This window comes from Rhinolophus hipposideros (assembly GCF_964194185.1).
Source record: "Rhinolophus hipposideros genome assembly, chromosome: 6".
NCBI lineage: Eukaryota > Metazoa > Chordata > Mammalia > Chiroptera > Rhinolophidae > Rhinolophus > Rhinolophus hipposideros.
The window spans coordinates 605,787-617,418 of record NC_138052.1 but is presented as its reverse complement, the minus strand read 5'-3'; the positions used below and the strand labels follow the sequence as shown (position 1 = coordinate 617,418).

General features: G+C 46.0%; 2 protein-coding genes across 7 annotated transcripts in view; one reads left to right on the top strand and one right to left on the bottom strand.

Annotated features, from left to right (window-relative positions):
- The window catches only part of WDR33 (WD repeat domain 33), a 105,348-nt gene extending 98,961 nt beyond the window's left edge, over nucleotides 1-6,387 (top strand). For 3 of the 6 annotated variants that reach the window (XM_081051884.1, XM_081051882.1, XM_081051881.1), the window contains 4 exons: nucleotides 2,357-2,520; nucleotides 2,633-2,725; nucleotides 3,348-3,563; nucleotides 5,257-6,387. In XM_081051884.1, the coding sequence (XP_080908010.1) occupies nucleotides 2,357-2,520; nucleotides 2,633-2,725; nucleotides 3,348-3,563; nucleotides 5,257-5,433 (650 nt within the window). In that variant the 3' untranslated portion in view covers nucleotides 5,434-6,387. Of the gene's footprint in view, nucleotides 1-2,356; nucleotides 2,521-2,632; nucleotides 2,726-3,347; nucleotides 3,564-3,802 lie in introns of all 6 variants that reach the window. The other 3 variants (XM_081051883.1, XM_081051879.1, XM_081051880.1) reach the window with 2 other exon arrangements.
- Nucleotides 6,388-6,493: 106 nt separating this feature from the next.
- SFT2D3 (SFT2 domain containing 3) lies at nucleotides 6,494-11,367 on the bottom strand. Its single transcript, XM_081051885.1, has one exon. It carries the CDS (start codon nucleotides 9,247-9,249, stop codon nucleotides 8,599-8,601), a length of 651 nt encoding a protein of 216 aa, XP_080908011.1. The 5' UTR covers nucleotides 9,250-11,367; the 3' UTR covers nucleotides 6,494-8,598.
- Between the last annotated feature and the right edge of the window lie 265 nt (nucleotides 11,368-11,632).

Here is an 11,632-nt window from a genome sequence, read left to right as displayed (position 1 = left end):
TCTGTCTGTCTTTCTGTAACTAGAGCAGTCATATAATGGGTGCCTGGACAAAAGAAGAGTCCTGCTGTGCTTGGGGATTCTTTCTGGAATCTGTCTGAGAGAAACAGTGCCCTCTGCTTCTACTCTCTGACCTCACTCATTTCCTCTTGGCTGGTGCCACCCTTACCTTGACTGTTATTTCAGCACTTGTGCTGGTTACACCGCTTTGGCTTGCAGGAGCGTAATTCGGAAGTCACCTTATGACCAAGAAAGTTATTAAAAAGAGAGCTGGGGTGGTGGAGTGGAAAAGGGAAAGGTCTTTTCATAGTAAAACACCCGAGTGATAAATGTAAGAGTGATAGAATTAGAAAGTCACTGCTTTTATAAGCAATCAGTGGCATCATTGATTCAGGCGTGGGTCATCAGTGGATGCTGAAACCATTGGATGAAAGATTGTGGGAAATGGGGTCGTCTCAGGGCCACAGTATCACCCCACTGATGACTTAATTGCAGTGCAGAAAATGTGCCTTTGCAACAGTGAGACTTGGTTACTGCACCGCTTTTACTTCATAAACAAGGAAAGAGACTGACATCACCCAGACGGTGTGAGGGATTCGCCAGGAATGCTTAATCTGGATCTAATCATGAGGAAGCAGAGAAATGTAAATTATGGTACAGTCTATATAACACCTGGAGGGACCCGAAAATAATTTCAAGGTCATCAAAGAAAATATGGGAGGGGGACTGTTCTTGCTTAACGTACACCAGAGAGACATGACACTGAATAACAATGTGTGATCATGACTGAAATCTACATTTGAAAACAATTGTAAAGGGCATTTTTAGGACAGCTGGAGAAGATTGAATGAGACTACAAATTAGGTGGGTGGAAAAGTAATTGTGGTTTTTGCAACTATTTTTAACCTTTTAAACAACAATTACTTTTGCACCAACCTAATATTAAATATTATTACATGTTATTTAGAGTGGTAATAGTATTATTATTTAGGAGAAAATCCTGTTCTCAGAAGAAACATACCGAAGTACTCAGGGATAAAGCATCATGTGTTGGCAATTGATTTGAAAATGTTTTAGAAACTGAACTTGTAAATACGTGGACAAAGAGAAGATAAAGCACATGTGGCAAAATCTTAAGAACTGATTAATCTAGGTGAAGGATGGATAGGCTTGTTCTATTCTTTGAACTTTAAGTTTGAAAATTTTCACAATACAATGGAGTAAAAGAAAAGGGAATGGAGCAGAAGGCCTGGCCTGTGAGGAGGCTGCGGGCAGGAGGACTGGTGCCATGCTGGGCCCTCTTCTGACCCTTCCCCGGCTCCCCACAGCCTCCTGGTGTGCTCATGGACCTTTCCTGCAACCCACAGGCCTCTGCCAGCCGCAATGCGGGTGCTCCCTCCTAGTGGTTCGGCTGCAGTGACATTGGGCCTGCTTAGTTTCCCATTCCAGAATACCTGGGGGTTGGTGAAATTGCCCGCCAGCCGGGTACCAAGTTGCCCATAAGCCACATGCCTACTCACACCAGTCAGCTGTGGAGCGGGCCATTGGTGAAGTAAGTAGCCACCCCTGAGGAGAGACTGTGGGCCAGGGCAGATGGCAGAGCAGATTCCTCAAACTAGCCTCGTACAGTTGGCAGGCATGAGTCTACAACTCCATTTTTCTGATTGTGTAGGTATTAAATGTTCATTATAAAATGTAAATGATAATGAAAAGTATTTGGGAGGCAGTGGTAAAGAGGCTGGGCTGGGAGGGGGCGTCAAGACTAGCTGAGTTCCAGTCTGAACACTTAGTTAGGGGTGACTTAACCTCTCTGTGCCTCTGTAGTCATGGGTAGACAGAGTTAACCATAGTAGCAGATTCATGCGGTTGTGAGGAAGAAATGGAATGAATAATACATGTAAAGCATTTGGCATGATGTCAGTACTTAAAAATGCTCACTGCTCTTATTGTTCCTAAAAGCCTAAAAGAACATCAAAATCTCCATTCTGATGTTTACTTGCCATTTTTACTTCTACTATTGGGACTGTAAAATGTGTACTATAGAAAAAAATACATAATTGGGGTGGCTGGTTAGTTCAGTTGGTTAGAGCATGGTGCTAATAACACCAACTTTGCTGGTTTGATCCCCACATGGGCCACTGTGAGCTATGCCCTCAAAAAAAAAAAAAAAGAAAGAAAGAAATTTAATGTGAGCCACATATGTAATTAAAAAAATTTTTTTAATACATAATTTTACTTTATTTTTCTCCCACTTACTGTTGTATCATATTTTCTCACATCATTATGCTTCTTTGAAGCATGAACCTAGAGCTGCAAGGTATTCCATTAGGCGGACGTTCTGCTCTGTTTCTCCTGACAGCTTCCGAAGAGGAGCCCCCCCGAGGCATGAAGGCCGTGCTCCCCCAAGAGGAAGGGATGGTTTTCCTGGTCCTGAAGATTTTGGTCCAGAGGAGAGTTTTGATACTTCTGAGGAAGCCGCCCGAGGAAGAGATCTGCGGGGACGAGGCCGGGCTGCCCCTCGAGGCGAGTGGATGCTGAGGACACCAGCTCTGGGAAGGGGAGGGTGGAGAGGAAGAGGTTGGGAACACACCTGAAATAGTCTGTGAGTGTGCTGGTGTTTTGCTCCATTGTGTAGGAGGAAGGAAGGGTTTACTGCCCACTCCTGATGAGTTCCCTCGCTTTGAAGGAGGACGGAAACCAGATTCATGGGATGGAAATAGAGACCCAGGTAAGGAAAGGGGCTGCGTATGACATGGTTCACACAGTGAGACCTTCCCAGGGGTCCGCCAGGTCCCCTCTTTTCCAGCTCACATTTCCACGGGAGGCCAGATTCTCTTCATATCCTTAACCAGCAGCATTCTATCACAGGAGATTGAATGTAGAAACAGAGGGGACACACAGCTTTCTTCTACTTGGCCAGACATTAAAGGATTTGTCTAAATATAAAACAACAGAACTCTTCTCACTAAATTGTCTTGTCTTTGAAAAAAGTATGTAAATGAAAGTTTTCTCAGTCTTTATTGCTAATATGACAAATATTAGATCCAACTTTCATAAATGAAATCCTTTGGCGTCCTCAAAAATTTTTAAGTGTAAAGACTAAAAAGTTTGAGATCCACTTTTCTGGACCGTATCTGCCTCTTATTCAGGAGGTATGCTGATTTCTAATCTTGACCTTGGTTATGTGCTCATCGTGTGACTGATACCTGCTGGGTATGCAGCGGGAGTGTCTTGAACGCATGGTGGTGCTCAGGTTGCTGCTCCTCCTTAGCAGTATAGCTCCCGTCTGCTGTGTTTTCATGTAATGAGACTGTCCGATGCTTAGCCTTGGCGATCTGTGTGTGTTTCAGGGCCAGGTCATGAGCACTTCCGTGATGCCCCCCGCCCTGAGCATCCCCCTCACGATGGTCACTCCCCAGCTAGCAGAGAACGGTCCTCTTCTCTCCAGGGCATGGACATGGCATCCCTGCCACCCCGAAAGCGCCCCTGGCATGATGGGCCAGCGACCTCTGAGCACAGAGAAATGGAAGCCCCAGGGGTTCCTTCTGAGGATCGTGGAGGCAAAGGTAAGTGGAGGCCACAATTCTTGTTCCGGGAGCTGTGGATGCTGTAGCCCTGCCAGGAAGGCTTCAGGGGCCCTCACAGGCCTCATCTCCAGGCCAGCCCCTCCCAGGGTCTGCCTGTTCCGTTTGTCCCCACTAGGGTACTGAGGGTCCTTTCTCCATTCTGCCCTCGGGGTTAGGCTGTGGAAAGGCACGTGTGCTCAAAGGTGGTCCAAGGCGCTTTGTTTGTGCTCACCATACAGCCCATCAGAGCTCTCCCTTGGGACTGCGAGCTCAGCTCCCGCACACGGCTCCTCCGCCTGCGTTCAGGAATCTCTGCTTTGTTCAAGTTCAGCTGTCTGTCGGGGTGCCCAGCGCCGAGTCTGCTGGGGGTCCTTTCTGTGACTCCTGCTCTGACTGGCCAGCATGCTCCCCACTGGTGGCTGCAGAGACTGGAAGGCGTCCTCAGTGGCCCGAGGAACTGTCCTCTCCCAGGTTCTGGGTTTGTCAGTCTGGACCCAGACGAAACACTGCTTGTGCCCACAGACACAACTGGGGGGAACATGGTCTGGAAGGGGGTGTTTTTTTGGGGGGGGAGGGGAAGATTATTTCTACAACTTGAAACTTTGGCTCTTTAGAGGCAGTACTAACTTTTAGCCAAGAGCAGTAGCCACCAAATACTAACTACAACTCGAGTCTCAGGTCAGCCTGGGCTGGGAAGACTGCCCATGTGCCCCCGCCTGCCTCCATGACAAAGTTCTGGCTTTCGTTCTTGACAGTTGTTTGGTTCTTCTCAGAGCAAAGCCTCAGAAATTACCTCATGTCACCAGTAGGTCTCCCCACCTAAGCACATGTTGTTGTTGGTCTCTAGGGGCACTCAGGACACCTTTGTAGGTCTCTGGCCGAGGTCATGTGGCTAGTGTGGAATGATATACTGGCCGATGACTTCTCTGCCAGGCATCTTCCTAGGCTGTGCTTTGTAAGAAAAGAAGCCAAAATTACTCCTTTGGCTAGCTTTCCTAACTGCTTTGTCTTAACTGGATTGAATTCCATTAAAAAATGGAACTTGAAGTTGTCAATAATCTTCTGGTAGGATTTGGCCACATCTCCTATAATTCACTATCATCTCATGAGAAAAAAAAATTACAAGCCAGAATTTTAATACCTAAAAGTTTGTGTGTCCAAGGTCTGGGACAAATAAAACTATCCCTGGGAGAAATCATTCTAAAAGCTAATGGGTTTCTTCTTTTTTTTAAATGCTTTTGTTTTAAAAGAAACATTTCACTATTTAAATCAAAAGTGCCACATGGTTGTGGGATAACCATAGTCCGCACTTATCCCAGTTGGAGCACTGTAATCAACATCAGTCGCTTCCCTCAGAATTTTCCTGGTGGCACAGGAGGGTGAACACACATTTCCTACAGACTAGAGACACGGCCCACTGTGGTGGGACTCCCAGGAGGTTTCCCAGTCTCCCGCACACAGCCTTGGGGAACATGTCTAGTTGATGCAGAGGGGCACAAGCCAGGACGGGGATGAGACATTAGTCAGGAGGAGGGTGGAGGCACAGCTTTTAGTGCTCTAATGCTAATGTCCTCAGAACTGTTTTAAAGAGAGACCCAGAAGTGTTCCACTGTCATCACAGAGTAAAAATTTGTACCAGGAGTTTATAGTCTCTGACACAAAAGTCACCTGTGAAATCAATGTTTCATTTCAGGCCGAGGGGGCCCAGGACCTTCCCAAAGAGTGCCAAAATCCGGGCGCTCCAGCTCCTTGGATGGAGATCACCATGACGGATACCACAGAGATGAACCTTTTGGGGGCCCTCCGGGCAGTGGGACCCCTTCTAGGGGAGCCCGGAGTGGCAGTAACTGGGGTAGAGGGAGTAACTTGAACTCTGGCCCCCCCAGGAGAGGAGCTTCAAGGGGTGGTGGAAGAGGTCGGTAGAAGTTGGGGCTGAGGGCCCCTGGCCTCCCTGGACAGTATTTGAGAACTTTTTGTGGACTTACCAAGAGAAACAAAAGGAAACCTGCACCACGTAGCCCTGCACTCTTTCTGGGGCAGCTGAATCCCAGCAGCCCCTAATGAGTCTTCGACATGAAGAGACGGCTGCTGGCTACTCAGCAGCTGGATTTGTTTTGTCCTGTCCACCCTCACTGCCCTAAGTCCCATGTTGTTTTGTGAAGAAAAGCTGGAATCGTTTTTTAAAGCGTCACGAGACTAGGAGCACCTCGACAAATTTAAGTTCATGTCCAATTGGAAATGTTTCTATATGTACAGTTTGTCAGAGAAAAAAACATTAAGTTGTTTTTGTATGAATACAGAATGTGATTTATGCAAGAATTAACAGAAAACAATAGTTGTGAAGTGCTTGCCTTAAGGAAACCCTTAGTTTCCATGCATCCAGTCTGCTGAGGGGTATACAATTCGTGCTTATACTGTGAGCATACTTGACGGGAACCATTAAGTCATCTAAATTAATTTCATCTATGAACTTTTTGTTTTTAGACAAATTCTCATCCAGCCTGTCAATTATTTCTGTAATAGAGTGAGAAATACCTTAAACGATAACATAGTTTGAAGTAGATTCAAAGCCTTAGATGTGCTCTGGCAGATGGAAAATTATACTCTGAAGAAAAAACTATTCTGGTTATCCATGGAGGGATCTCCCTTGGGTACATCTAGTAATCACACCTTTGATTTGAGTTGTCCTGTTACTGACGAGAGGAATTTGACATAATCCAGGAATTAACTACATGTACCCTTTTGGTTACTGTGAATCATTTCACAAGTTGTTTAAATTGGAAAAGAATGAACCAAAATATCTAAAAACAATTTTGCAAAATTTAACTTCCTTCTCTTCCATGCTAGCTATATGGAAATACCAGTTTAAGGCAGAGTCTTATTAGCATCTCACTTGTAAAAACATGATTAGGAGGCTCAAGATTGCTTTAGGTTTGTGGATAGTCTTTATTTGCCCTCCACTGTATAGCTTAAAAAGAAGTTGTAATCAAATTCTAAGCTGAAAAGGGACCCAGAAACCAAAGCCCAATCAAGATTAGGTTCCTTTTTCTGAGATTCATGCGGTAATAAGACTTTTATCATCTTAACATTTTAGGCCTTAACTTTAGAACACAGTACCTCAGTAAGCAGATAACCAGATCATATTTTGAGAATACGTTTAGAAAAAACTGAAATCGCTATATTACACACACACACACACATATACATATATATAGGCATATATATATATATAAAATATCACTGTCAAAATACAAGATAATTCTGCTTTGAATTCTATAAAAGCTAGGTTTTCAGTGGTTGAATTCTTGAGAAAATGTTGGGGAAACAGTTTTTAGAAATATAGTAGCATCAACATAAAACTGTTCTAATAAACACTGTAAAATCTTCAGCCATGCAAGTTCTAGAGAAATTTAAAATTAGAACCTATCTAGTTAGGGGTAGAAAGAGCAGGCGTGACACAAGTTTTTCTAGTTAAAAAAATAAATTGCTCCCTGAAAACAGTGCATTTGCTCTTACAAACACCCTCTTGGTTGTTCCTCTTGAGGTAGGTAATCCTATTTTCTGATCCCAGAACAAGGCAGTATTCTTAAGAGAACACTGGGGGAGGAAGTGTGTGAAGCAGCCTGCCTGTAAGCCTCCAGTGGATGTCAGTCACTTCAGTGTCAGTTCTTGAAGCAGGGCTTAGGACATTCAAGAACCAAGAATAGACATTTTGAGGTAAAAAGCAGAGGCAGTGCACTGCTGCTGCCTGACACACCTTAGCTTAGGCAACACTGGAATCCAGCTCCAGGAGACAACTTTCAAACTGTGCAATCTGACGCACAGCAGAGTGGTTCTCAATCTGAGGGGAACATGAAATCATCTGGAGAGCTCTAAAAAAATAATACTGGTAGCTGGGTCCCACCCCCCAGAGATTCTAATGGCATTGATCTGATTTGGCTCTTTTAGCAATTCGGATATGAATTGAGAACCACCAAAATAGAATTTTTAAATTCTAAATACATTTTACTTTCTAGTTAATATATAGCTAGTGACAAAACGTAGTTTTTTAGAGTCATCAGAATACTGAGACCAAATTTCTGGCAATAAAATAAGGTGTGCAATAAAGTCATGGATGAAAGTAAGTGCTGAACCTAGGAAGGAAATTTGGCAATTAGATATGAAAAGCATGTACATTAGGATTGCCCCACAAAGGTAAATTACCGTTCAGATAATAAAATTAGGAATTACAGTTAGACCTTGTAGAAACCCATGGATTCCATTAAACGTGGGGACTCTGAGTGCAGAACTATCTTCCTTTCTCCGAGGGACCCCCTCGTTCTGCCCAGGGACCTCTGAAAGCCCTCACTTGTACCTTACTGGATACCACACTTCTTGGGGCAGAAAATGTCCTTTGTAGTCCATCGCTTTCGTTAATACAGAACCAATTTTTTTCTGACTTTATGTAACACACCATCTTTACAATTCCACTAAAAGAAAAAACAGAGATCAACCGTTTTGCCTAAAGTACTTTTAAAAAATCCGATGTCTAAATTTAATCCTATACCTTTATGAACTTTGAAGAATGAGACAAAATAATTTCCAAGAGCCAAAGGGGATTAAAAAAAGCTTATCGTAGCTGAACTACAATCTACCACTGGATTTTTAAAATAAGGAAAGTGAGAAGTCATAAAGGCAGCTAATTAAAACTGAAGAGCCTTTTTTTCTCCCGGCTGGGCTCGACTTAAGACCAAGGTTAACGCAAAAGCAATGTTAAATGTTTCACAGCGTATCACCAACTCAAACGACCGAATGTCGTCTGCAGTGCACCAGCTACCGAGTGGAGACCAAAACGCTGCAACAGGAGCTTCCGAAACTGCCTGCGTCTCAGTGTTGCAACAGCCGCTCCAAGTTCACAGATGCGCCGGCGCGGGAAAGCCCCCGTCTTCGCGGGGTCTGGGAACTCGGCCAGGCCGGCGCTGGCCCCGCGTCCTCTTCCGACAGCGCGTCCCGGGGGCGGGCCCACGTCTCTCCCCGAGCGCGCGTCCCGGGCCGATCACACGGGCAGCGCCTTGGCGAGGCCGGCGCCCGGGCCCAGGCGCCCGAGCGCGAGGCGGAGCGCGGCGCTCGTGCCCCGCGGCAGCAGGCCCGTCAAGACGACCAGCAGCGCGGCCACCTGCGCGCCGGCGCCCAGCGCGGTGAGCGCCGTACTGCGCAGGCCCAGGGCGGCGTACAGCGTGGCGCCCAGCGCAAACACGTACAGCAGCGCGGGCCGCGACGGCGCCTCCTCGCCGCACAGCAGGCGCCGGCACGCCGCGCCGCCCCGCAGGAGCGCGCCTCCCGCCAGCGCCAGCGCCGAGCCCAGCGACCAGAGCAGCGCGAACTTGCGGGCGCGTAGCAGGAGCACGGGCGCGTAGAGCGCGGCCAGGCCGAAGCAGAGCGCGGCCAGCAGCAGGCACACGCCACTCGCCGCCAGCTGCTGCGTGCGCGTCACGCTCAGCAGGCAAGCCGGACCCGCCGCCGGCTCTGCGGGGCTCCGCGCCCACGTCCAGCGCAGGCCTGCGCGGCTCAGCCACGCCCCCAGCGGCCCGTCCCCGGCCTCGGGCTCCTCCGCCTTTTCCGCGGCGAGCAGCGGCTTGGTGGCCGCCGGCCTGTCCGCTTTCCCCTGCGCCAGGTACTCCTGCAGCTGGCGGTGAAGGTCTGCCATTTTGGGCCGAGCGGCCGCGGAACAGAAGTGCTGCCTCCCACTTCCGGTTCTCCTCGGCTTCTGACCGAAGGGGCACGCCCATCCGGCACCTATTGGCCGGCTGTGGCGGAAGGGGCGGGGCAGCCCCTGCGGACCTCTGCTGTCTCCGCAGAACCTGGGCGGGAAGCCCTGCCGTCCGTCTGCATTTACCGACCTAGTGCCCAATTTTGTTCTTTGCTGGCCGTGGGCGCTGTTGCGGCCAGGATTGATATGTCAGCATGAATGTTGGGGTGTGGCTATAAAAGGGTACATGGGGACATTCATGATGGAACTGTCGGTATCTTTTTAATTTAAATTTGAAGATCTAATTGGCTTTTTAAGCGATTTATGAATTGGGCAGCATCTCACCTAACAAGCAGAGCGATGCTCCGGTACTGTGTCTTCATCTTATGGAAGTCAGTATTCGGTCGTGTTGTGCCATAGTTTTTACAAGATGTTACTATCGGTAGGAACCAGGTGAACGACACACGGCATCACTCTTATTTCTTAAAACTGCTTGCCAATCTACAATTAAGTTTAATTTTTTAAAATGTTCAGACTTGGAGGATTTAGCTGGTTTCTTTGGGAAGGTTATGGAGTTGATATACTTAACCCCCTCATTCCCACCAACTTGCTTTCCTTCTGTTCCCCATTTGAGCCGAGGCCTAGTAATATTCTTGACTCCTTCAAGCCCCATGCCCACCAAGAGTTTTTGGTGGTGCCCTTGTCATATATTTTTGGTTCACCTCTCCCGGGTTCCTGACTCATTGTCACATCCCTCTGATAAGCTCACCCACATTACAGTCAACTCCAGACCTGTCCTGAAATGGCTCCAACATGCCCTGCTCTTTCTCAGAGCCTCTTCTACCTTCGGGTAGGTAGGTGTTGATGGTTTTCTGCTTTTGTCATCTCTGGTTTCTCAGCCTTTCTATGACCTATACATCCAATTTCCGCCATTAAATTCCTTTTAATGTTTTCAGCTTTCCTTGTTGGATCCTGACAGATACTGTTCTTTTTCAAAATACATTCCAATTTGTTGTCTTTTGACCTAAATAAAGAGATAAACTGAGGCAAGCTTGAATTACCAAAAGTTGAGCTTATTTGGGAATAGCAGAGGAATTGCAATTCTGGAAACACCAACTAACAAGCTGCGGGAGAGTTTGATGAGAGTTTGGGGTGAGCTACGTTTATGGGCAAGGAATACAAAGAAACGGAAGTCAGAGTCCATGCAGTAAATTCATTGGCTTAAGGATGGGGAGAGATTCTTGACAGATGTTCATTGATAGGAAATAAGTTTTGGTCTTCTGTAAAACAGGCACTTAAAGGAAATCAGTTTTTTGGTTCTCAAGTTTCATTTTCCTTATGGCGCATGTGTGAAAGTCTCCATTTCATGTCCTCTGGTTCTATTTTAGATTGAAATGCTTCCACACTTGATGATAATAGTGATCATCTGATCACTTACCATGGGCAAAACCATTAACATGGCTACTATGAAAAAAAATAAGTTTTGGCCAGATGTGAAGAAATTGGAGCCCTTATGCACTGTTGGTAGGAATATAAGATGGTACAGCTGCCATGGAAAACAGTATGGTGGTTCCTAAAAAGATTAAAAATAGAATTACCATATGACCCAGTAATTCCACTTCTGGGTATATATCTAAAGAATTAAAAGCAGGGTCTTGATGTACTTATACGTACACCTGTGTTCACAGTATTATTAACAATAGTCAAAAGGTGGAATCAATAAAAGTGTCCATCCAGAGGTGAATGAATAAGAAAACTGGTATATGCAGAAAATGGAATGGTATTCAATGTTAATAGTTAAAGGAAAGAAATTCTTATGTACTACAACATGGATGAACCCTGAGGACATAGCACACTAAGTGAAATAGGCCAGTCACAAAAAGGCGAATGCTGTATGATTCCACTTAGGTGAGGTACTTAGGTCAAATCATAGAGGCAGAAAGTAGAATGGTGGTACATAAATAATGTAATCATTTATGCAGCTATGAGATGGAAAATAACAGGGATTTTTTTTTTTTTTTTTGTACACATAAGGGAAACTGAAATATAATACTGAGAAGTTAAATAACCTAGACAGGTCACAAAAAAATTGGTGATAGGCCAGGGCTAAAGGTTGTGATTTTGCTTTTGATCTTGTGAGCTTCCCATTATAGAAGGAGGCCTTCCCTGGGGATAGTAACGTATGAAGCCTGAAATTTGCTCTGGTTTGCTTCCTGCACTGATGAAGGGCATCATAAAACCTTTCCTTGACCCTTCTCCCTCTCCCTGCTACTGTGGCAAAATTCATTCAGAGTATAAACTCGATGTCTCTACTTGCCTCCCATTGTCTCTTGAACCCACT